Source organism: Lithobates pipiens, unplaced genomic scaffold (genome assembly GCF_037356315.1).
Source record: "Lithobates pipiens isolate NorthernLeopardFrog02 unplaced genomic scaffold, aLitPip1_a1.2 Scaffold_16, whole genome shotgun sequence".
In the NCBI taxonomy this organism is placed as follows: Eukaryota; Metazoa; Chordata; class Amphibia; order Anura; family Ranidae; genus Lithobates; species Lithobates pipiens.
In genome coordinates, this window is record NW_027507748.1 from 368,655,262 (window position 1) to 368,682,107 (window position 26,846).

The 26,846-nt window shown below is 43.7% G+C and overlaps 1 protein-coding gene across 1 annotated transcript in view; it reads left to right on the forward strand.

The window, feature by feature from the left end:
- Positions 1–26,846, forward strand: part of VMP1 (vacuole membrane protein 1) — a 231,792-nt gene that overhangs the window by 110,649 nt on the left and 94,297 nt on the right. Inside the window, exon 8 of the mRNA XM_077482110.1 lies at positions 243–374. Coding sequence (XP_077338236.1) covers positions 243–374 — 132 coding nt within the window. The remainder of the gene's footprint in view (positions 1–242; positions 375–26,846) is intronic.

Consider the following 26,846-nt stretch of genomic DNA (forward strand, 5'->3'; position numbering starts at 1 on the left):
CTATATATTTTCTTATATAGATTGTACTGTTACATTACCTAAACAGTATAGGCTGAATAATAAGCATATTTCATAGACCTATTACTCTAAATGTCATTACAAAATTATATGTATTAATAAAGTGTTAAAGTACATTTTAGGCTGGTATAGTTAGATGTATGTCTCATTGTGATTATTTTCCTGTATCTATTGCAATTTTGGTTTATGTTATGTATCACTTTGGCTTTTCATTATAACTCTAGGGTGCTGGCACTGCCATTGGAGAGCTGCCACCATACTTTATGGCTAGAGCTGCCCGCCTTTCAGGAGCAGAACCTGATGATGAGGAATATGAGGAATTTGAGGAGATGCTAGAACATGCTCAGACAGCACAGGTGGGGAATGGCAATCATTTATCTAATTCTCTAATCCTACATATTTTTTTGTGCATGAATGGCAGAACATTCCTAAAAATGTCAAGTGTATATTCTCACCCATGTTTGCGGTCTCTTTTAAAGATATGTTTCGCAATGTTCTACCCTGTTGTTATAATTTGATTTCATTACTCATTTTCTAAGGCGTGCAAGTTGCCATAAAATGTTTTGTCAACGCACATACATCCTTTTTAGAATATTTGAAGCATCCATGGGCCATGGTGAAAAACCTAGATCTCCAATGTTAAACGAGTCCAGATGTGAATCTGTGTGTGTGCAGTAAAATGTACGTTTTAATGCACACTTCTGCAACGCATAGTAATGCACGGCACTTAGTGTTGTGTGTTGCAATGCCATTTATTTAGAATTGCATTTGCACTTTAGTGCACCACATCATACTTGCTATGCATTGTGGTGTGCTGCGTTTTTATATATATATATATATATATATATATATATATATATATATATATGTCTTGCAAGTTTGTTTTTTTTTTGTTTTTTGCCATGTGTTGGATCATTAAATTGGAACAATACTCGCCTCAAGTCCAGCGATGCGGCATCCCTGAGCTCCACACCTGGCTGCTGACCTCTTTCAGCAGCCGGCTTCTGGCTCTTGATCGCCAGCCACTGTCATTGGCCGAGCGGGGATAACGTTACTCTCACGTTCGCTTGAAAGTTCAGAGAGATTCGGCGGCTCAGGGGTGGACAGGCAGGTTAGTAGGTTTAATGCAGAAGAGACAAATTCTGCCTGCCTGCCAATTTTAATTTCCCAGTATAAAGTTTCACTGTAAGAAAAAGCATGTTATTGCGCAACCTAATGTGTGTGCTTAACACATTACACACATTAAATGGGTTGTAAAGGCAGAAGTTTTTTTTTTTTTTTATCTTAATGTATTCTTTGCATTAGGATAAAGAGTCTTCTGTGTGCAGCAGCCCCTCTCAGTCTTCCTAAAACTTACCTGAGCCCCATTTCTATCTAGCGATCTTGCAGGAGTGTCTCGTCTGCCCGGGACTCTCCTCCCCATTGTCTGAGACAGTGGTGTGGCGCCATTGGCTCCAATGAGGAGAGAAAGGGGACGGGGCCGAACCGTAGCTTCCTGTCTGAATGGACACCGGGAGCTGTGGCTCGCTCGAGTGCCCCCATAGCAAGCTGCTTGACAGGAGGGACTGGACAGGAGCACCAAAGAGGGACCCGAGAAGAGGATTGGGGCTGCTTTGTGCAAAACCACTGCACAAGGCAGGTAAGTATAAAATATTTGTTATGTTTAGCTAAAAAAAAGCAAGAATTTACAATCGCTTTAAAAGCAGTATTTAATCCAAAACCAAAAATGTGTTATATTGCAGCTTACCAATCATTAGATGTGGTGGCTGTATCCATTGTTTGCTGCAACATTTTTTCTCTCTGTTTTCACCTAATGATCTGGCCAGTAAAATTGGTGAGTTACAACTCTGGATGATGGAGAACAGGAGGCACAGCAGGAAGCAGCATTGTTAGTCTGGGGGGGAGGGGAATTTGTTAAAGTGTTACTAAACCCACAACAGTAAAATCTGTCTATATGCAGTAAAGCATGCTTGTTATACTCACTGTGGAACCTAAGGGGTTAATCCTCTGCATTGTGTAAAAAAGCTGTTTGATGCTGTATGCACAGATCCTCCTTTTCTTGCATGGTTCCCAGAACATCGTCCGAGTTAGTGGAATCAGTCGGCACATACTCAGTTTGGTGTGCATTGCTAGAGAATTTTTTTTTTTCTTGGGATCAGCACAGGGCCAATCGGCACTGCTCAGACAGAGGGTCAGGGGTTCTGCGTCCTCATAGGACAGCCAGTGCAGTATGAAAACTCCACCTGCAAACTTTTTTTTATTTATTTTTTTTTTTAACGGATAAAGGTTTATTGACGAAACTGTACAAAATAGTTACAGGTTCACAAAGAGGATGCTGTACATCATCCAAGACCAAACATAAAGGACAAATAAAACATATCATTCATATTGAATTCTTTCATCAGGTTTACAATAGGGGTCAGTGACAGATGTCCAGTCACCTCCCATCAACGAAAGGATTGGAGGATCAACCACACGCCCCCAGGGAAGAGAATAAGGAAGGAAAATACACAAGTAGGGGGGAAGGGCGGGTGTGGGAGAGATCCGGCTGATGAGGGCTGACTGGAATCAATTGTCCACTAGTTCACCCGGGCCATGAGCATCAATCCAGGTTGACCACACTGTGTCAAACTTTTTTGCCCAACTTCTACTCTCATAGGTTAACAGAGGCAGTACTGCATTCATCGCTGAAATCCAATTAGAGTAGATGAGATAAGCAACTTCCACCGGAGGAACTTTTTCCTACATGCGTAAAATAGTGTATAGAATAAGAACAATTTCTGAAGCCACTATATCATCTATAATGCCCAGTAGCACCATGTGTGAATCAGCCTGCAGAGAACATTCAGAGTGTGTTGAGGGTCTCAATCACGGACTCCCTATAGGTCCGAATAGCCGGATGCTGCCAAACCATGTGGAAAAAGGTTCCAGTAGAAGACAAACAACATGTACAGACTGAACTAACCTGCGGGTAAATGACCGATGGTCTTTGTGGGGTGTAGTAGGCCCTACGAAGGAACTTCAACTGAATGAATCTGTCTCTAGCTGAAATTGCTTTCCTAATGTAAGATCCCGTACAGTCTTCCCAGTCTTCAGTAGTAATATTCAAAATGTTATTTTGCCATCTATCAAAAGATGTATTCGCCCTTTGGGCATATGCGACCGAGAGTCTAAGGTAGATTGAAGACGGGTTTATCTACTAGTCTGGAAATCAGTAATCATTCAATCTGATCATGTTCCAGTGTGATCAGCTCCTGGAGCTGGGCCCAGAGAGCATGGCTTTGTTTAAAGTACCGGAAAGACATGGATCGAGGCAGAGAGAATTTATCATGTAGTTCAACAAAGGTAGAGATTCTCCTGTCTAATCACAACTCCCCTTGCTGTCCACGGCCAAGGTTCCGGGATCCGAGTGAGATGCTCCAACTGTGGGCTACCCCATGACGCAGATTTTTGGTGAATAGATGGCATCCTTTCCAAAAACACCCCTTGCCTGTACTCACACTTTGAGGGTTGTAAGCATGGGCACTGTGATCTGTGAGTGGGCCCTAGGACCACGATAGACCAGATTAGTCAATGCAGCAAATGATCCAAGAAGGGCAGCCTCCAATGTGACCGCCGGGTTCCAGACCGGCTGACTGAACCATCACCGTACTATCACTAGCACTGCTGCCCAATAGTACCTCCTACAAGCTTTAACCAGGCACTGATAGAAGTCACAAGACTGCTATATACTGCTGATGAGAAAGGGTATTAAAGCGGAGTTCCACCCAAAAATGGAACTTCCGCTTTAAGGGAAGATGACGCCCTGATATGCCACATTTGGCATGTCATTTTTTTTTTGGGGGGGGGGGGCGGATACCCTCTTTTTAGAAGCATCTAGCTCCCACTTCCTCCCGGGGGGCACAGCGGCATTGGAAAGAAGTTCACCTCTTTCCCCTCCCTCTCTGCAATCATCTGGGACACGTCACAGGTCCCAGATGATTGCCCGGCCAGTCACAGTGTGCAGCACAGCTCGCGCATGCACAGTGGGTGCCCACAGTGACCATGCCGGCGCCGCAGAGAGGAGGGGGAGGTGAGCGGGCATCGTTCCCCCGCATTGCTGGACCCTGGGACAGGCGATTTAATAAGTCAGCAGCTACAATTTTTGTAGTTGCTGACATTTATATGGGTGGAACGCCATTTTAAGCAGTTTATATTTACTAAACTGATTGCATTTCAATTTTTCTGTGTACTGCGGGAGACCAGATATAGTGAATGCAGGGTCATGGGTTTAGTAACACTTTTAGTGAATTAGTGGATTTATATACACTAACAAATTGAAGCCAAACTCCAGCTAACAATTTATAATCAGTTACAGCAAAAGAAAAAAAATTATTTTAGATTAAAGGTTTTACATGAAGAAATAAACACTGATCACTTTAAGCACCCCTATCAGTGTCAAATGGTTTGCCTCATTCATGTAAACAGTTACATTCTGCTGGAGAGCTTTTGCATATGAACAACAGCAGACTTACTGGCAGGATCACCAGTTGAAAATAGAAGCAAGAAAGCTTAAAAAATAAAACTTCTGCAGCCATCACATCTAAGAATTGGTAAACTGCAATATAGTAAATGTTTACTTTGGCATTATTATCATTTTAATCTGTAAGATATCATAACTATACAGAGATGTGTTTGTAAACTGTTCTGATAATGCTTAAATTGGATGGTCTTGAACAGGGGTCTCCAAACTTTCTAAACAAAGGGCTAGTTTTTTGTCCTGCAGACTTTAGGGTGGCCTGACTGCGGCCAGCAGGAGTGGAGATTTTACTGGCATCAGTGGGAGTAAACTTTTCATTTAGTATTAAGTGGAGGAATAGTGCCCCATCGTTGGTGTCAATGGGAGGGGTGGTGCCCCATTGTTGGTGCCACTGGGAGAAATGGTACCCCTTTCAGTTGGCAGAATAATGTCTTGTATCAGTGGGAGGAATAGTGCCCCAAGGGCCAGATAAAGGCAATTATAGGGCCGCAGTTTGGAGACCACTGGTCTTGAATATAGCATCTAAAGTTTATGGGAAACTTTCAAGAAGTGCAATGGAAAGATTTTCACAAGTAGAATATGAAATGCAGCTCATTGTGTTGCTATTGCCAATCTGTAATGCCTGTAGTAGTTGTAAAATAGAGGCACAGTGGTTGATAGTAGTTGTGCTAGAAAAAAAATGAATTGGTTAGAGACTTTCTACATGTATCATATCTATGTCAATACTAAGCACATGGTAAATGATGTCTTGTCCCAGGAACTGGACTTATTGACACTATATTGTCAAAAATATTGGGACGCCTGCCTTTACACAAACTTTATTAGAATCCCAGTCTTAGTCCGTAGGGTTCAATATTGAGTTGTAAAACAAAACCAAAGAAAATTCCCATCTCAGCTTGCCAACCAGTCTGCTACCAACCTAATTATCCTAACAGTTTGCATTAAAAACAGCAGTTTAGTTAGGACACATTTACAAATACATGCGTAAGCTGCAGAGCTACTCCAACCAAACTGTTAGACAGGATGATTTGGTTGGTAGCAGACTAGTTGGCGAGTTGAGCTGGGAATTTTCTTTAGTTTGCATGCATTGCCCTTCCATGTGCTCCTTGCTGTGAAGGCCAGTTATAGGTGGGGGCAGGGGCCACTTGCTTGTTCAATATTGAGTTGGCCCACCCTTTGCAGCTATAACAGCTTTAGCTCTTCTGGGAAGGCTGTCCACAAGGTTTAGGAGTGTGTCTATGGGAATGTTTGAACATTCTTACAGAAGCATATTTGTGAGGTCAGGCACTGATGTTGGACGGGAAGGCCTGGCTCTCAGTCTCCACTCTAATTCATTCCAAAGGTGTTCTATCAGGTTAAGGTCAGGACTCTGTGCAGGCCAGTCAATTTCTTCCACCTCAGACTCACTCGTCCATGTCTTTATGGACTTTGCTTTTTGCACTGGTGCGCAGTCATGTTGGAACAGGAAGGGGCCATCCCCAAACTGTTTCCACAAAGTTGGGATTATGAAATTGTTCAAAAAATTTTGGTATGCTGACGCCTTAAGAGTTCCCTTCGCTAGAACTAAGGGGCCAAGCCAAACCCCTGAAAAACAACCCCACACCATAATCCCCCCTCCACCAAATGGTTTGGACCAGTGCACAAAGCAAGGTCCATAAAGACATGGATGAGCGAGTTTGAGGTGGAGGAACTTGACTGGTCCTGACCTCAACCCTATAGAACACCTTTGGGATGAATTAGAGTGGACACTTCAAGCCACTCCTTCTCGTCCAACGTCAGTGCCCTAACTCACAAATGTGTTTCTGGAAGAATGGTCAAACATTCCCATAGACACATTCCTAAACCTTGCGGACAGTCAGAAGAGTTGAAGTTGTTATAAGGGCAAAAGGTGGGCCAACTCAATATTGAACCCTACGGACTAAGACTGGGCTGCCATTGAAGCGCGTGTGTGTGTGTGTGTGTGTGTGTGTGTGTGTGTGTGTGTGTGTATATGTGTATATGTATATATATATATATATATATATATATATATATATATATATATATATATATATATATATATATATATATATATATTAGGCGCATGTGTCCCAATACTTTTGACAATATAGTGTATTTAATATATACATTTCAAAGGAATATATTCTGGCATTAATACTGGTTTTGTAGTTGAATTTTTCCTTACTTTTGGAAATCAAAATCTTCTGTATTATTAATGTTATTATTACAGGTTAAATTGCAGTTACTTTTTTTCCTAAGCCATTTATGAAGACATGTAAAGTGGCCATTAAACCCTAATTTATGACAGCTTTTATAAGGCTGTAACTGACTTCAGGTCTTTAGTTTTGACACAAGTGTCTTTTGAAAGGCTTATGAAAGTGTTCTAAGCAGTCTTTAGAGACTCCGCTCCTGCAGCTTTAAGGAGGTGCTGACCTTGTGTTGGCTCTTTGGTATAATCACACTTACTTTATCCATATGGAATTATTCTCTCTTCTCATATGCATTGTCTTTGTCCGTGTTTTTTTTTTTTTTTTTCATCCTTCCGTGCATTTCTGCTTCCCTGCCAAGTGCTTTAGCACTGTGCATGCTGCTGCATTAACATCTGCCAAATGTGAAATGACCTGATACTTGCATCTCTCTGCCAACATGATATGTGTCAGTAGCTACATGCACTGGGCCAGCGCCAGCTTTGTCTGCAATATCCCTTTTGTCCTGTTTACTTCCACACTAGATTACAGGATCACCATGACACAATGTCTTTGTCTGTGTTTTACATTTTAAAATGGGGCTTTTGGGAAGAAAAGCAACCGTGTTTAAGAACACATCCTGTCTGATTCTTAATGTTTTTCTTAACCAGTCATAAATTATACTTTAGTAAAAGTCTATTGAACAGTAATTCTTAAAGGGAAAGTTGACTTAGGTAGTGTCTATTCCTATTATTATATAGGATTTATATTATTTTATATAGCGCCAACAGTTTACGCAGCGCTTTACAATGTAAAAGGATACAACATAGTTATAATACAGTAGAATACAAGAGGGTTAAAAGGGCCCTCAGAAGAGCTTACAGTCTAATAGGGTGGGGCAGGTGGTACAAAAGGTTGTAACTGTTGGGAATGATCTGATGGAAGTGGTAGAAGATTAGTTTGAGACTTTAAAAGTTTTTCCTGAAGAGATGAGTTTTCAGGGATCGCCTGAAGGTAGCAAGAGTAGGGGCTAGCCGGACAGGTGGAGGTAGCGAGTTCCGGAGAATGGGAAAGGCTCTGGAGAAATCCTAGAGACCAGCATGGGAGGGGGAGGCGAGAGAACTTGAGAGTAGGAGGTCTTGAGAAGAGCGGAATGGACGATTTGGGTGATATTTGGTGGCAAGATTGGTGATGTAGCTCGGGGCAGAGTTGTGAATGGCTTTGTATGTTGTGGTTAGTATTTTGAATTGAATTCGCTGGGTGATTGAGAACCAGTGTAGGGATTGGAGGAGAGGGTTGGCAGACACTGAGCGGTTGGTAAGGTGTATAAGTCTGGCAGCAGCATTCAGGATAGACTGAAGAGGGGATAGTCTATGGAGAGGGAGGCCAATAAGAAGGGAGTTTCAATGATCAAGGCGAGAGATAACAAGGGAGTGAATGAGGAGCTTGGTGGTTTCATTTGTTAAAAAGGGGCGAATTTTAGAGATGTTACGGAGGGGAATTATACAAACTTTTGACAACGATTGAACTTGGAGCTAAAATGACAAGTCAGGGATTACACCTAGTACCCTGGCGTGAGGGGAGGGACTGATAACTGCGTTGTTGATTGTAGATCTAGATTACAATTATTAAGTGATTGTCCATGGCTCTGCGGACATGGCAGACCTGCACAGCCCAGGCTATGGTGGCAGGTAGCCATGTATGGAGAAGTCACAAGGCTAATATATAGTTATGCTTTTTTTTTAAATGTATTCTTTACAAACTGGCAACGTATTTCTCACTGTTTTACTGGAAACACTGATTTCTCTTATATTCACCGACCGACACATCTCCTCTCTTAGCCATTGGGTTGTTACGCCCACCTTTAGGAGAATACTAGGCATTACTTGTTATGTAACACAGAGAACTTTCCAGTTCTGCCCAGGGAGCGGTCCCCAGAGTAACAACCCTCGAGCCTGCCATGCAGCCATCAGTCCTTCTTTTTTTTTTTGTCTGCAGAAGCTTGGCTTTTTGCTCAAGACGATAGATCCTGTGATCTACTATCAACAGCCGGCTGGGTGACAGGCTGGATACCCTTATCCTTGTAGTCTCCCCAGTCTGGCCATCGAAGTTGTGCAGGTCGCAGCTCCGCGCTAGGCCGGCCACGACGAAACCTCAGCTCCAGAGGTGGCCGTGAGCTTTTATGCTCCAGGGCACACATATGACCGGGCTACTGATGTCTGCGTCAGCCTCCCTGTACTGATCAGTGAGTGGGTCTGTGATGGAATGTCTCCCAGCTCTTCAGGACTGGCAAGTACAGCTCTCCCTGCTTCGGTGGGGCTGAGCACCTGGGCATTCCCTAGGAGGTCGATTCGGGGTTCCCTCACCTCCCTCTCTTCTCTCCCTGTCCCTTTCCCCCTCCCCCCCTCCCTGGGGAAATGCTGCTGAGCGTTGTGTGTGTCTGTGCAGGGGCTCTCCGGGAGGGGTCTCACCAGGGGGGGGGGGGAAGCGCTGGCTGACTGTGTCCTGTTTTCCATGCCTCTGGAAGGTGTCTGTGAGGCTGGGCTTGTGTCCTGTGCAGCGCTGTGTCCACCACCATTATTCCTCTCTGTCCCTCATGGTTCTGCATTCGGCGGCCATTTAAGGTGTGGGCAAGGGAAAGCATGCTCTCCTGGGCTTCGGTGGACTTTTCCTGTGATTTGTCCTATGCAGGACGTTGCAGACATTTTCTAGGAGCCTGAATACGTTTTTCAGTGTTCTCTAGCGGCAGCATGTGCTCCTGTGCTCTTTCGGCCATTTTCCCTGTGTTTTATGTACTTATACTGGACGCTGGGCAGTCATTTTCTTTGAGCTTGAGCACACTGCAGAGCGGTTTTAGCTCCATTAGCAGCTGCTTCCACCGACACAGGGCTGTTTTCTCTGCACCTGGGAGCCAACAGAGACTACAGGCACTACCTGCTTTGGATGACATTATTAAGAATGCCACAGGTTGTAAGAGTACTCTACTCCCACAGGCCAGGAAGGCTAAGGAGCCACACTGTAGGCAAGGGCCCTCTTTTTCCACCACCAAACTGCTTTTTCGTCCGCCCGGAGCTTCGGCTAAACGTCCCCAGCCCGACAGGACGACCACGGAAGGACAGAAACGTCCTTGGAACTGCAAGCCTGCGAACAAAAGTGCTACTGCATGAAGGTTTGTCCCCACCCATGTCTCAGGTGGGGGGTCACCTTCGGGAGTTTGCAGCCTGGTGATCTGATTTCCACAGGCTAAAAGATAGTTTCTTTCTTGGCCACCAAACAGATTCCCCGGCTCACCGGGAGGCCCTCTTGGGGGCAGTAAGGGACCTGCTGAATTGCGGGGTGACTGTACCTGTTTTGGAATTGGAACGTTTCCAGGGGTTCTACTCAAACCTGTTTGTAGTTCCCAAGAAGGAAGGGGTTCGGCCAATTTTGGATCTAAAAGCCCTCAATCACTTTGTGAAAGTGCAGAGGTTCAGAATGGAATCAGTAGTCGCTGCACTCCATCAAGGGAACTTCCTGGCGTGCGTCCTTAGACATCCAGGATGCGTACCTGCACATACCCATATGCCTCCGGCATCAAAAGTTTCTGCAGTTTGCAGTCGGGGAAGCCCACTACCAAGTTGTGACTCTCCCTTTTGGTTTGGCATCACCCCTCCAAGTCTTTACCAAGGTATTGGCTCCAGTGTTGACGTTGCTGCAGCAATGTGGGATCGCCGAACGTGGGATACCTAGACAATTTCCTCCTTAGAGCATCTTCCACCTCAGAGTTAGAGGAGGATGTGGCGATCGCCATGCAGAGTCTGCAAGAGTTTGGGTGGCTGTTAAACCTAAAGAAGTCAGTGGTAGTACCGACCCAGCGTTTGGAGTACCTAGGCTTGCTGCTGGACTCCAGGGAAGAAAGAGTGTTTCTCCCTTCAGGCAAGCTGCAGACTCTCAGATCTGCGGTAAAGCTGCTGATGAACCGCAAGTGGTCATTGCTTTGCTTCTGCATGCGAGTCCTGGGTCTCATGGTGGCCTCCTTTGAGGCAGTACCATATGCCCAATTCCACACCAGAGTTCTGCAGAAGGAGATTTTGACAAAATGGGACAAATCTCAGTTGACCCTGGATCGGCAGATCCAGGTGAGCCAGATAGGGATTCACTGATCTGGTGGCTGAGGTCCCTGGTGCTTCAGTCCGGGAAGTCTTTCCTCTAAAATGGACAGTGATCACAACGGATGCCAGCCTATCTGGCTGGGGTGGAGTGATCGGGGTTCAGTTGGCTCAGGGCCTCTGGTCGATGGAGGAATCCAAACTGCTGATCAATCTGCTTGAGCTGAGAGTGATCAAGCTATGCCTCTCCACATGGTCGATGAGACTACAAGGGCGTCTGATCAGGATCCAGTCAGACAACGCCACTGCGGTGGCGTATGTCAATCACCAAGGAGGAACAAGAAGCTCAGCCATTGCACGGGAGGTCACTCACATACTTCAGTGGGCAGAGCGACATGTACCGGTCCTGTCGGCCATTACATCCCAGGAGTGGAGAACTGGCAGGCGGACTATCTGAGTCGCCAGATGCTGGACCCAGGAGAATGGGCGTTGTATCCAGAGGTGTTCAGGCTATTGTGTCTACGGTGGAGCACATCAGACCTGGATCTTCTGGCCTCCCGTCTCAATTGGAAGGTGCCAAGATTCGTGTCCAGGACGAGATCCTTGGGCAGACGCATCAGACGCGCTGGTAGCTCCGTGGGGTTAGTAGCAGCTGATCTATGCCTTTCCTCCGTTGAAGCTACTACCACGTCTGCTCCACAGAATGGAAGTTGAGGGGATTCCATTAATTCTGGTCTCCCCAGATTGGCCTCAATGTCCGTGGTACGCAGACCTAGTACGGCTGGTGGCAGACGCACCCTGGCGACTGCCGTTGCGAGAGGACCTTCTGTCTCAAAGTCCCATTTTCCATCCTGCTTTACCATCGCTGGCTTTAACGGCATGGCTATTGAAAGCCAGGTGTTGAGGAACAGGGGTCTGTCGGACTCAGTGATCCCCACTATGTTGAGAGCACGGAAATCCTCTTCCAGGAAGATTTATCATCGTACCTGGAAGGCCTACATCTCCATGTGTGAGGAGAAAGGAGGGCATCCGCACTCCTTTGCTTTATCCAGGATCCTGCTGTTTCTTCAGCAAGCAGTAGACCAGAAGTTGGCGTTGAGCACCATTAAAGGACAAATATCAGCCTTGGCTGTCTTTTTTTTCAACAACCTTTGGTGTCTCACTCACTGGTGAGTACCTTTGTTCAAGGGGTGTGACACGTAGTCCCTCCAGTGCGTCCACCGTTACCCCCATGGGATCTGAGCCTGGTGTTATCGGCGCTGCAAAAACCACCATTTGAGAATACCAGGGAGATCCCTCTCTTGACTCTTTCCCAGAAAGTGGTCTTTCTAGTGGCCATTACATCGGCCAGGAGGGTTTCGGAACTGGCGACCTTGTCCTGCTCTAAGTTGCCCTAACTGGTTATCGACAAGGATAAAGTGGTGTTGCGTCCGCAACCGTCTTTTCTGCCGAAGGTGGTTTCGGTGTTTCACATCAATGAGGACATTGTGTTACCATCTCTGTGTCCTAAGCTGACACATCCTAAGGAGGTGGCCCTTCACGCTCTGGATGTGGTTCGGGCTCTGAAGGTGCATTTGTCTGCCACAGCTCCCTTCCAGAAGTCAGACTCGCTGTTTGTTTTGGTGGCTGGTCCAAAGAAAGCCATGGTGGTCTCGTTGGTCACCATTTCCAGGTGGATCTGACAGATTGTAGTACAAGCCTATGCCTTGAAGGGGCAGGTGCTCCCCTTTCCAGTCACGACCCACTCCACAAGGGCAATCGGAACGTCTTGGGCCTTCCGACACTAAGCGTCTGTCGCTCAAGTGTGTAAAGCGGCGACCTGGTGGTCTATCCATACGTTTACAAAGTTCAAGGTAGACGGCAGTGCATCGGCTGATGCCTGTTTTGGCCGCAAAGTTTTGCAGGCGGCTGTATAGTTGCAATTGAGTATGCAAACTTTTTCGTTTTTTTTCGATAAAAACGCAGTACCGTTAGTTAATGCACTGTTGCATTACATTCTCTCTTTACGTTATACTGCTTGTTGACATACTGATGACTGCATGTTAGGCTGGAGGGCTGTTACCCGGGGGACCGCCCCCTGGGCGGGACTGGAAAGTTCTGTGTGTTACATAACAAGTAATGCCTAGTATTCTCCTAAAGGTGGCGTAACAACCCAATGGTTAAAAGAGGAGCTGTGTCGGTCGGTGAATTACAGAGAAAAGGATTTTACGGCGAGTACAAAAAATCCTATTTTTGTCAAACCAGTCCTTTAAAAAGAACTGAAAACCAAATATCCCCTATTACAGAAACACACATTTTAACTCCAAAAGCGACATTTTAGCGTGAGTTAATTGAAGGGGCCTGCTTAAGGCCCATCAGTGTAATAACCCCTAAAGCAGGGGTCTTCAAAATACGGCCTCCCAGTTGTTCAGGAACTACAATTCCCATCATGCCTAGTCATGTCTGTGAATGTCAGAGTTTTACAATGCTTCATGGGATGTGTAGTTTTGCAACAGCTGGGGGGCTGTAGTTTGAAGAGCCCTACCCTAAAGGTTTTCCATCAGCGCTGTTTTTTTATTTATTTTTTCATGTTTAGTGTGTGGGTGTTAACTAATGCTATGTACAAATGTGACACTTCTGGGTATTACCTTCCAAAGTGATTAAAAATCTGGCATCAACTTTGTTCAGGCATCTTCCCAGGTTAGGATCTACTTCTGGGACTAAGATGCTGGCCTGGAGATGACACACTCATGTTAATCTTGGTGCCTTCACAATAGTTTAAAGTTCTTGGCATTGGGTACACGTATTGTCACACAGATCTGCCTCCAGCTACTTCATCTTATTTTAAGACCTGCCAGAAAATCTGTTTTACAACAGTCTTAATGCGTGACCATTAGGATTCATGAGTGCTTGTTTGATGCAATTTGGTATGTTTTTTTAAGTAGTAGTAGTCAAAGTTGCACATCACTAAACTCGCATGAGAATCACAAAGCACTTGCACAAAAAACACACTTGAAATTGCATTTAAAACTCCTCACATTAATGTGAACCAGGGCTAACTTGGCAGCTAGATTTGTTTGAGCTCCTGTTTTGTGCACACATATATATGTCTTTATATAAAAAAAAGAATTATAAAGATGTCTGTCAAGAACAGACGTTTAAACCTGTCCATGTGTTTGCCTTATAAAATATTGTTTCTGTGGACTAAGTCTAGTATTTTGTAAGATATTACTTTGTGTGGTACTTTTTTTTTTTTTTTTTGTTAAATTGGTTACAGGCTGTTGCAACAGCATGGATATTTCGGGCCCAAACATTGCTTGCACCTTGTAGAATAAAGTCATTTGAAAACTACTTGCTAGTGGGACCATTGTGTCTTCCTGGCTTATATTATTAGCTTTTGGGGCTGATGGCGGGCCCTACTTCAGAAGTTAGTGCTGTGGAAAACCTAACTTGGTGCTTTTTTAAAGCTTTAACCGCTTCGCGCCCGCCCTATAGCCGAAATACGTCTGCAGAGCGGATGCTAACTGCCGGGAGGCCGTTCAGGAACGGCCTCCTGTTTACTTCCGCAATGCGCGCTACCGCGAGCGCGCATTGGGGAAGTTCTGTGCTGGCCGTGTCCCTCGCCAATCACAGCGGCCGTTTATCAGTGCGATCGGCGTGTCCAATGTGAGATGATCTCATATGTAAACATATGAGATCATCTCTCAGCGCCGATCTCCCTCCTCACACAGACAGCGTGTGAGAAGGTAGAGATCAACGGCTGCAGCAGCCTTAAGTTAAAAAAAAGGAAAAAAAAGTGCCATCCTCCCCCAGTGCCATCCTCCCCAGAGCCACCTGCCCCCAGTGCCACCTGTTAGTGCTATCTGTTCCCATTGCTACCTGTTGTCAGTGCCATTTGTCATCAGTGCCACATAGTGCCATCTGTCATCAGTGCCACGTATAAGTGTCATCAGTGCCACGTGTCATTGTCCTGGTGCTCCAGGGCCTTCAAAAGTGTAATAGGTAGTCAATAAGTTAGATGTGTAATTTATGCTCCTAGAACATGTGACGTGCTCCCTGCATGTTGGGCCTCTCTATGTGGCCATGTGGTATCGTAATACTCAGGAGGAGTAGCAGAATTTTTTTTGGGCTGTCATTTGTGGTATACACATGCCACGTGAGAGAAATAACCTATTACAATGACAATTTTGTGGGAAAAAATAAATAAAAAAATCTTAATTTTGCAAAGAATTGTGGGAAAAAATTACAACATCAAAAAGCTCACCATGCCTCTTACTAAATACCTTGGAATGTCTACTTTCCAAAAAGGGTCATTTGGGGGGTATTTGTACTTTCCTGACTTGTTCGGGTCGCAAGAAGTGAGATAGTCCACCAGTACATCAGATGTGATCAATTTTGTGCAAATCGCACCACAGCTTGTAGACTCTCTAACTTTCTCAAAGACCAAATAATATCCACTAATTTGGGTTATTTTTACCAAAGATATGTAGCAGTATAAATTGTGGCCAAAATTTATGACGAAAAATGTATAATTTGCATAATTTTGTCACCGAAACAAAGAAATATGCATTTTTTTCAAAATTTTCGGTCTTTTTTCATTTATAGCGCAAAAAATAAAAACCCCAGAGGTGATCAAATACCACCAAAAGAAAGCTCTATTTGTGGGAAAAAAAGGACAAAAATTTTATTTGGGTATACAGTGTTGCATGACTGAGTAATTGTCATTCAAAGTGTGAGAGCACCGAAAGCTGAAAATTGGTCTGGGCAAGAAGGGTGTTTAAGTGCCCAGTAAGCAAGTGGTTAATGAGGCTTGGCAAATGGCCTGTGTATGTTTTGATATCTCATACCTGCAATACCTTCAAAACAGAGCAAAGCTAAATCTGAGTTAAAGCCTCTTAAAAACTGTGTCATAGACTTCTACTGAGGCTTTGAAGACACTTTGAAGCACCACTAGAGCGACATGAGTTATATTTTTTGAGGCAAAGCAAAAGCCAGGTGTAAACAGGACTGTAAGCTAACCATTTTATTTAGTGACGAGGTCTTTGACTGGCATTTTAGAGAGCTTTAACCACTTCCCATCCGGGCCAATTCTGACACTCCACTCCTACATGCACAAATCATCATTTTTTTTTCTAGAAAATTACAAAGAAACCCCAAACATTAAATATACATTTTTTTTAGCAGAGACCCTAGGAAATAAAATGTTGGTCGTTGCAACTTTTTATGTCGCACTGTATTTGCGCAGCGATTTTTCTAACACGTTTTGTTCTAAAAAACACGGTTTGATGAACTGAAAAAAAAACAAAACCCCCTTTTTTTGTATAATGTGAAGGATGATGTTGCACCGAGTAAATAGATACCTAATATGTCACGCTTTAAATTGGGCACACTCGTGGAATGGACCAAACCTTTGTACTTAAAAATCTCCATAGGTGATGTTTTATTTTTATTTTTTTTACAGGTTACCTGTTTAGCGTTACAGAGGAGATCTTGGGCTAGAATAGTTGCTTTTGCTCTAACGCATGTGGAGATACCTCACATGTGTGATTTGAGCACCGTTTACATATGTGGGCGTGTCTTGCGTATGCGTTCGCTTCTGTGCGCGAGCACGCAGGGATGGGGGCGCTTTAACGTTTTTTTTTTTATGTTTTATTTATTTTACTTTTATTTTTACACTTTCTCTTTAAAAAAAAATTGGCTCACAGTTATTCCTATTAGAAGGAATGTAAATAGGAATAGAAATAGAAATAGTGCGTGACAGACCCTGTTTATGAAAGGGATGTGGAGTCAATAAGACCCCGCATCTCTCCTCCGGGCTGGAAAGGCTGAGATCAAAAAATAAACTCTCTGCCTTTCCAGCCCTGTCCCCGGCATTGTTTACTTCTGCTGTCCTGGACGTGATGTCATAAATTTGCACCCGGGCCTTCGAGATGACTGGGGACCATCTGGTCACCAGAAATCTCTATGCCCAACTTCCATCGGCGACCGATTCATTCTGCGGCTCACTGGTTGCAGGGGCGAGCCAGGAGAAGCACTGGAGGGCGGCACCGCCTGTAAGAATGATCAAGTGGCTGTATTGCCGCTATGATTGTTCTTATGGTGCACAGAATCGCTGGCTGAAAAAAGATGATATCCCCAATTAAAGTCCAGGACGTCATATGATGGCCTATGGGTGGGAAGTGGTTAGAGGACGTCATATGATGGCCTATGGGTGGGAAGCCATGTTTTGAAGCAAGTGTAAACAAGCCCTTATGTATCTTTTTTTATTTTTTATTTTATTTTTTTTGCTGCAACATTTCCCTCAGCAAGAGTGTGCTGGTGGATTGTTGCCTCTCTGGTCTGGCCAGCAAGGGAAAGACCATTTAGAAGCCAGTGTGTGATTTCTTTCTTTTCTGTTAATACTGTCTCCAGCAGATTGCTGCCAACTACGGGATCTCTCTTGTGTGCTAGGGATTATAAGCCGGTCATGGACCGATTGAAATTCGTCCGGTTTGGCAGGAACCAGACGAATTTCGATTCATCTGTAGGCAGGTTGGTTGTATCAAAGTTGATCTATTGATTAAATCTGTACAACAATCCTTTTTTTTTTTTTCCCAATCACTGCCGTTGGCTATAGTCGCCAGCAGTGACAATTTGTATTCTTCCGGGGAGGGGGGGGGGGGGCATTCTCCCCACTCGCACAACACAACAACACTGCAGGAGGGGTTCCCCCAACAAAACTGAGTGTGTTGTTGGGGGAATATAGCCATTTCCTTTTGGTTGAAGGAAAGGAAATTGCATTTTTTATGGCCTACCTTAGTCTGAAGGCCAGCACTAAGGAGCACGGGCCAGCATCTGGAACCCATTGGTTATTTAAATGTATTTGGTATTGTGTGGGACAGTATATTGATAAAACCTTTTATTTATTTAATATGCTCGATCACTACAGGTGGTATTTAAAGCATGGTAGAGGTTTTAACCCTTCCTAACCCTATATAATAAAAAAAATAAAAATATCCTTTCTTCATGGCAGGGCTCAACAATCACTTAGCCACTGGGTGGTAGCAGAACGTTGGCTGTGTTTTTGAAACGGTCATTAGGCATTATCTTACTGTGAAACCATGTTATTGATAACGGTAGTAACTTTTTTTTTACATTATACAATGACACTGTTTTTTTCTTTCTTAGCAGATTTATTGAGAAATATAAGAGTATACAGTATATCCAAATGAAAGCAGAACTCCAGACACATGTCAAAATGTTTACCTTCTGTATGCCACCCATACCGTATATATCATGCTTATCTATAGAACTGTAAGCATCCACAAGGTTCCATAGACAGTCTTTCCCCGGGCACCATGATAGTGATAATTGTCCATGTGATGGACGAGTTCAGGAAAATATGACCGCTGAAGTTGTGTGTCCTTGTTCACCTCTCTTCCCCCAGCCTGCTGATTAAACAATAAAGGAGCAATAATGAGGTCATCCCCATGCTTTCTCCTTCTGTAAGCACGATAACAACTGTGGGCGATATTGCAAAGCTGAAGAGCCTTGACTAGCTCAGAGTGCTGACCCTCCCTGCCCAGTGTAAGTGTGGTTATGGAGATTACAGCATGGTGAAATAATACAGATTCAGGTATTTTTATCAGCAGCTATTTCAAATACATTACAAAAAAAATGAACTATTTGTTCAGCCAAAATCCTATCAGCTAATAACTTCCTGTGCTCTATGTTCTCTACTGTTATAAGTTAGCTTTGTTCACTGATATCCCTGTGGACTACAAAACACCTCCCTTGTTATGGGGTACAGAGAGGTGTTATATAGTCCCAACACATTCCCTGCCCTAGGGTGACTACACTGCTCAGAACAATGGTCACTGTAGGATAGGAAGTGTGTTAATGGCAAGATTTACCAGGTTAAAACAAAGGGAGAAGGGTGAAAAAAAGAAAACAAAACAAATGAAGCCAGCACATCTAAGCCCTTGTACACACGGTCGGACATTCTGCCAACCAAATCTGTTGGATTTTGTCCGACGGATTGTGTCCGAAACTGTTGCATACACACGGTCGGACCAAGTTGTCGGAAAATCAGTTCAGAACATGATGACGTTATTTCGTTACGACGGGACTACGTTCATGCTAGTAGCCAATAGCTTTGATGTAGGAATTTGATCTGAGCATGCGTGGCACTTTGTCCGATCAGAATTCTCTACACATGATTGGAGTATGTCCGATCGGACCAGTTTGTCGGAAAATATTTCCAACAAGTTGGAAAATTGGGTCCGACGGATATTCCGACTGAAACAGTCCGATGCATACCACACACAGTCTAATTTTCTGACAAAACGGTCCGATAGGACACATTCCGAAGGAATCTCCGATCGTGTTTACAAGGGCTAATACAGGTAAGCTGCAATATTATCATTTTTTGTTTTTGGGTTTAGATATGCTTTAAGTCAAAAATTTCTCAGAAATCTCTTCATTCACTTATTCTTATTACAGAAACCTTGTTGATGTCACTTCTAACATTTAGGCAGAATGGGGGCTCATTTTTGAACAGTGATAACTTGCAAAATTGTTGCTCCTATAGATTTTATAGAAAGGTCTTTTTTTTTTTTTCAAACAGCGACTTTCCAACTGTCAGAATACACTGATCAGCTTTTCCGGCTATAACAGGGAACAACAGGCTGTTTGTACAGAAGTTGATCAGTAAATAGACTTCTGTACAAGCAGTCTGCCTATACATGGATTGAAATTCAGTCGGCCCCTGCTAAACCAGCCAAATTTCAGTCCATGTTTGACGGGCTTAAAATTATGATAAATGATAATGTGTTTAAAAAACAAAACAAAAACAAACATGTCATACTTACCTGCTCTGTGCAGTTGGTTTTGCACAGAGCAGCCCCAATCCTCCTCTTCTCGGGTCCCCCGCTGGCACTCTTGGCCTCCCCACCCTCACCAAGTGCCCCCATAGCCACATGCAAGCTTGCTTCTGAGCCCCCTCTCTGTGTCCATAAGACACAACCGAGCCCCCACTCCCTCCTCACTGGCTGTGTCTAAGCCAATGATGGACATGAGGAAGAGACCCGGGAGAGCCACTGCTCTTGTGCACATCACTGGATCGAGAAGGGTCTCGGGTAAGTATTTGGGGGGGCGGGGTCTGAGTGGAATGCTGCACACAGGTTTTTTTTATTTTTTATTCGATCCAGCACCGTGCAGGTCTGCATCCCCTTATTTCCATGTCTCACTGGTTTGCTAGGGCACTGGGAACCATTGGCTCCCAGTGCTGTCAATCAAAGCCAGTGACAAGGGAGTGGGGCCGAGTCCCACTGTCTGTGTCAAAGGACGCAGCAGTGGGGCTCATGTACGAGCACTCATGAGTGCCTCCTTGGGAATGGGGACAAATCTTAAATGATATAATGTCCATGGAGACCCTGGTTTTTAACGATAAGAACAACCCCTGAAGTAAGCTGCCAAGCCTTGACTTGCTGGGTTGCTCGTTTCAAACTCCTTCAGGGCCCTCACATGAATAAATTAATACTCATCCCCTCATATAGGGAAGGCATATACGTCTATGTTCCTATCTTTTGTGGCTCCACCATTGTGAAGAGACTCCATCTTAACTACCTCCCACCCGGCCACTGCACATAAATGGCCGGGTTGTCCTTTCCTCGTTCTGAGTGGACATTCAGGAACATCCCTCAGAACGAGTGCTCACAGCGTGGCCATGAGGCACGCTGCAGCTCGATCCTGTGACCACTGATCATAGGATCCAGCTGAGCAGAGATCGGGATATGGGCGCTGTGATTGGCCCTCCCGATCACCTGACAGCTGTGTCCAATCACCGCCATCACAATGTAAACAGAGACGCGTGTCTCTGTGACAGGTCTCCCCGCCGAGCTCAGTGTGGGGGGGAATCTGCAGATCCTGTGATGGCTCTCTGTGTGAGGATGATTTTACACAGAGAACTGTTACAGATCACCCCACGAACAGTACACCAAGCACCACTGATATACCCCTGTCCCAATAAAAAAATCTGTCCCCCATCACTGCCAAACCCAAATAAACACTGATTTGGGTTATCTTTACCAAAGAAATGTAGCAGCATCATTTTTGGTCCAAATTTATTAATATAAATTACTTATTTGCAGAAAAAGGTGTTTGGATTAAGTACTTATGCAAACTGTAAATTTTCTTCAACAAAAAAGATTTACTTTTTTTAATGCTTTTAAATAAAAATAGAACAATTTCAGTGTGACCGAAAGATTTGGTCAATAATCTGAATACTATTAGGAGGTGCTGTATGATTTATTATTTTTATTTTTTTTAAAGGTTCATTCTATCCAAAAAAAAAGAAATCAAAGATATTGGCTTTTCTTATCTGCTGTTCCCAGTGAAATGGAAGCTGCTCCACTTGTTAAATCTTACTTTTGAGATACAATAATAAAATTGCAGCAGATCGAGTAGGTCTGCTTGATGGGAATGGCAAAGCCAGGTTTCTATTGAGTTTATCACATTGTTGGTGTCTGCAAGGGCTATAACAGGGCAGCGACTGTTTAGTAGCGTCCACCCATAAAGGGGAAAGCCGTTTTAGTGGACTGACCCTTATATATACATGTATTGAAGAAGAAAAGCTTTTTGTATGGAGAGTAGGTTCAGATACTGGCCGCTGTGGAAAATGGTGTATGACTGCCACACCTCAAGCCTTGCTACGCACTTTGTCATGGTTGTCCTGGAAAAAGCTAACAAATAAACAGCACATGACGAATAAGTACACTATACATTACGCACAGCTACCGTGTAGCAAGAGAAAAGTGCCTTTGAATGGCGTGTGCACAGTGAATCATTAAATAAGTAAACATACTTTCCTTAAAGGAAAATGTTGGGTAAAACACATTTTATTTCCTTTTGCCACCTATTTTTTTGTATTAAAAAGAAAGAAAATGAAATCAGTCTGCGTTAAATTAGAAATAGATAAACCAGGGAGGGGAATTTACTGCCAGTGCCCAGACAATATAATAGACTATGCCTGTTGTGCTTGTACATAAAGGGCAATTATTGCAAATTTTTTTATAGTTTGATAGCTGAATATGGCTAATATATATATAATGGGAGTATTCACTGTATGAGCTCATTTGTTACTTCACATGTCTTTATATATTTTCAACATTTTCATGAAGACCAAGCTGTCCAGCAATAGTGATGGGCTTGGACCAGGAGTCTCCAAACTACGGCCCTCCAGCTGTTACTACATGTCCCATGAGGCATTGTAAACTGACATTCACAGACATAACTAGGCTTGATGGGAATTGTAGTTCCTGAACAACTGAAGGGCCATAGTTTGGAGACCCCTGGCTTGGACAAAACTATAGCACTGCTAGAGGTGGTTAGAATATATACCGTCGTTTTTATTGATATGATTATAATAGTTTTTTACAAATCGCTTTTATAGGGACGACCAGGCTGCCAGTCTCTGACACAAAGTTTAGTAAGTAGTACATGTAGACCTCTACTGAGTTGTTGTTTATCCTTAAAACGGAGTTCCACCCAAAAGTGGAACTTCCACTCATTTGTCTCTTCTCCACAATTGCCACCTTTCAGGGGGAGGGGGACACAGGATACCTGTCTTTGACGGGTATCCTGTTCCCACTTCTGGGAGTCCAGGTCACGGCCCGTGACATCACTGGGGCTCCCTCTTCCTCTCCCTGTGGCCAGGTCAGTAGGAGAGGGGAACGGGCCTCGCGCGTGCCGGGGTACCCTTACCCATAATGGTGGCGGCAGCACCAGACAGCTAATGGAAACATTAGCTGCGGTGCCGACATCGCTGAACTCCAGGACAGGCAAGTGTCCGATTGTTAAAAGCCAGCAGCTGCAGTATGTGTAGCTGCTCACTTTTCATTATTATTTTTTTTGGGCGGAACACCGCTGAACTCCGGGCAGAAGTTTTAATGAGAAGAAAAGTGCAAAGCCCAAACAGATTCCCCATGGAGGTGGATTAACGGTGCTCCTGCTCAGGGTCTCCTCAACACTAATGGAACATGGAGGTATAAGGTGAAGAGCCGGCAACTCTTCCTTATGAAAAAGTCGCTTTATTACATAGAGGGGAGTGTACAAAGAAGCCACTGTACTTTGTACCCTCCACTCGATGTAATTAAATCACTTTTTTGGAAAGATGAGTTTCCGGCTCTTCATCTTATACTTCCACTTATTTTTGACGTTGCAAAAGCAGCCAGCCTAAAGTGATCTAGCAGAACTTCATTTTGTGACTAAAGTTCCACTTTAAGTAAAAAAGTAAATGTATTAAAATTAAATAGGTCTTGCTACACATGCTTAAGCTATCCTGGCAGTTATGGTTCTCCCAACTTCTGTCATTTTTGACGACAGCATGGCCTAAATGCTTTTATTACATGTAATAACCACTTACAGTAGGTTTGTGAGTAGCCTTTTTAATTGCTACATGATAACTTACAGCTAGTGTACATGGGTCATATGTGTTTGGTTCTGACATTACTGTTTGGGGCATTTTTGAAGGCTGTATTATGCAGTGGTTTTTGTTTGAACTGTATTTCTTGTGTCAGGGCACATGTGCATGTATTGTAGATTTTGCCATACATCTTAATATACACGCCGTACATCTTGCTATACAATGCGTACATGATTTTATTTAGTCATACAAGTCAGTCTGAATTCATCTCAAACACCTGGCAAACTGATCTCTAATGCCGCGTACACATGACCAGACTTTTCAACATCAAAAGTCCGACAGAACAATTCCGGCAGACCATTCAATCGTGTGTGGGCTGCAGCGGACTTTTGATTTGCAAAAGTCTGACAGACTTTAGAAATGGAACATGTTTCAAATTTTTCCTCCAGAACTCCGCCGGACCCAGTTCCTACCGAGAAATCCGCTCGTGTGTATGCTAGTCCGACGGACAAAAACCGAAGCAAGGGCAGCTATTGGCTACTGGCTATGAACTTCCTTATTCTAGTCCAGTCGTACGTCATCACGTTCAAATCCGTCGGACTTTGGTGTGATTGTGTGTGGCCAAGTCCGTTCATTCGGAAAGTCAGTCGGAACTCAGTCAGAACTCCGTCAGAACTCCGTCGAAAGTCTGTCGGACCTAAGTCCGGTCGTGTGTACGCGGCATTAGGCTTGGTTCCCACTGCCGCAACTTGGGACTTGAATTGCGAGACCCCAAGTCGCGTGAAATTTGAAATCCCATGTAAGTCAATGAGAGCTGTGTTCATTAGCACTCCGACTTTAGAAAAGGTTCCTGTACAACTTCAAGGTGACTTCTATCCAACTTATGCCTATAGACTTCAATGGAAGTTGCCTCCCAAGTCGGATCCTCATCTATATTTATGTGACTTAGTTCCAACATTACAGAAAGTTTACCCCCGGCATTCCCTGAAAGTCGTTTCAAAGTCACATCAATTCGCTAGCAAATTGCAAGGAAGTCGCCTGGCAAAGACGCACCGTAAGTCGTGTGACTTTAAAGTAGTGGCAGTATGAACCAAGTCAAATGCATTTTTTTGTTTCTGAAACTGTAAAATGTTACATTGGAAATTGGTTTATATAATATGTTGCCTCTTTTGTTATTGCTTTTACAATATATTAACGTGCATTATATGTATTTCCATGTGTGTCATTTTTATTGGTGGTTTGGTTATTGCTACAGATTTCTGATAATCAGTTTGTTTCGTTATGTATAGCAAACAGTGAAGTGTGTTCTCTGGCATCATATTTTTGTTTGTCTGTTCAGTTTTCATTGCGGAAACATTATTTCTGATTGGTTACCATAGGTTTTAGCATGTTATTGCACCATATTATGAAATCGGTTCATGTATGATTTATTACGATTGTGCTTAAATTGTTAGCCCGTCTAAAACATGCTGTTTGAAATAGATGGTTATTCAGCTTTATTTTGATGGAGCACAAATAACGGAAGTAATAATAAGTCGTATGGATTAGTTGGTGGAATTATCTGGTACATTTAACATTTTCAGGTAACTGATTTTTCATGGCAAGGAATTGGATTACACATTTATCTCTTTGATAATATCTGCTAAGGTTCCAGCTGTAACCAATACACGGGACGAGTTAATCCTTCTGTCTGCCCTAGTTCCTTTTGTAACCCTGTTCTCCAAATTAAATTGTAGTGATCTTAATGACTAAGAGGCCATGCACTCCCTGGGTGTCAGTTGCTGTCAGGACCTGTTTTTGACTCTGCTGAACCTATTCTGGTTATGGTTTGTCTGGCCCATCACATGACTTCTCTGAAAATTCCCCCTCCTCTCTATTTCCAGTAAACTGTTTGAACAGGAGTGACTCAGAGTGAAACCATCTTTCCTTGTAACCACAAAGCTTGTTAAAGAATTTGTCAACGTGGACTCTAGAGGGCTCATGTTGACGTGAGCTGGAGCTGCTGTGGCTTACACTTTGTTAGGAGTCCCATCTTGTGATCTGTAATCGGACGAGCGTTACATGTCTGGAGAGCCCCAACTCCCTGTAGGCCAACCGGCTGCACAGCTCATAAGCACACATCCTTCTAGTGTTTCCTAAAGGTAGTGTGTAGTCAGCTCATCTTTCCCATCGTTTGTTTTACAGTTAGGACATTATGAACCAAACGGCAGAAAGCCTGCCTCATCACCACACCCAGCTTCAGCTTACTACAGACTACTTCTTTTACTTTTCCCACCCATCTCATCAGCAGAGTGAGATGTAACCATTACGTAATGGTGTAACATTCAGAGGTTTGGTCAGAGGGAATAAATTTCTCCGACTTCATTCAGTGGTAAAATTACTTGTAGAAGTCTCATTGTAAACGTTCAAGTACTACATCTCGGTATAAAAGTACTGTTGAGTACAGATTTTGGACTCCTCTTCACCCAACCCCTACCCATAACCTGCTTTGTTAGTAAAGGAGATGAGGAAAGGGCAAACAACGAAACTGGCATGAGAGCATTGCACAAAAATACTTTAATGCTAAGTTTGCAGGACAGCTTACACTCGGTCAGCCAGCTTTCTACAGAGAGAATCTAGGTGGCGCTACATTACAGAATATAGTAAATTAAGTCAAACTATGGGCCAGTTTGAGATGATAATCGTGCCAGTGGATTGTAAAACAAAGTATAGATTTAAAAAAATATATAAGTAAAAATAGCATACAATACAACATCTGAAAAAGGGAAAGCATACATTAAAATGCCCATATACTGTATACTATGACACAAAAGTGAAACACAGTCCATTATCCAAAATGTTAATTATAGCATATCCTTTTTGCTATAGCAAAACCCACTCGTGAACAGCAACCGCTATCAGTAGAGGTCCTTTCCTGTTTCCTCCTGGGCTCACTCATGTGATATCACGTCACCTGGCCCCCACAGTATGGGACACATGGAAAGATGTCCGTCCACCCAGGGCTACCTGCCTGAATGCAATTTTTCTATGCGTTGATCATGAAAGTGCTACTACAGTCTTGTGTTTTTTTGTTTAGAAATAACAAACATGGCCGGGGTATGCCCCAAGGGCCCTGTTTTGTACTGCCAAAGAAAAAACTTATATAAATAAATAAAGAGAAATGAAAAAAAAAAAAAGAAATAACAAAAATGTTATACTTACCTGCTCTGTTCAGTGGTTTTGCACAGAGCAGCCCAGATCCTTCTTTTCTTGGGTCCCTTGCTGGTGCTCCTGGCCCCTCCCTCCCGCTGAGTGCCCCCACAGCAAGCAGCTTGTGCCCATTCAGAGACAGAGACATTCAGAGACAGAGCCATGCCTCCTCTCTAACCTTATTGGCTCACTGGCTTTGACAGCAGTGGGAGCCAATGGCACCCACTGCTGTGTCTGAACCAATAAGGAGGGAGAGTCCCTGACAGCTGAGTCTCTTGTGCAACGTCGCTTGATCAAGATGGGAGTCAGGTAAGTATTAGGGGGGCTGAGGGGGGCTGCTGCACACGGAAGGTTTTTTATCTTAATGCATAGAATGCATTAGGATAAAAAAAACAATCTGCCTTTAGAACCACTTTTAAATTCTTTCTTCTTCTTCTACTTTTAAAGAAAACCCAGGCCATCAC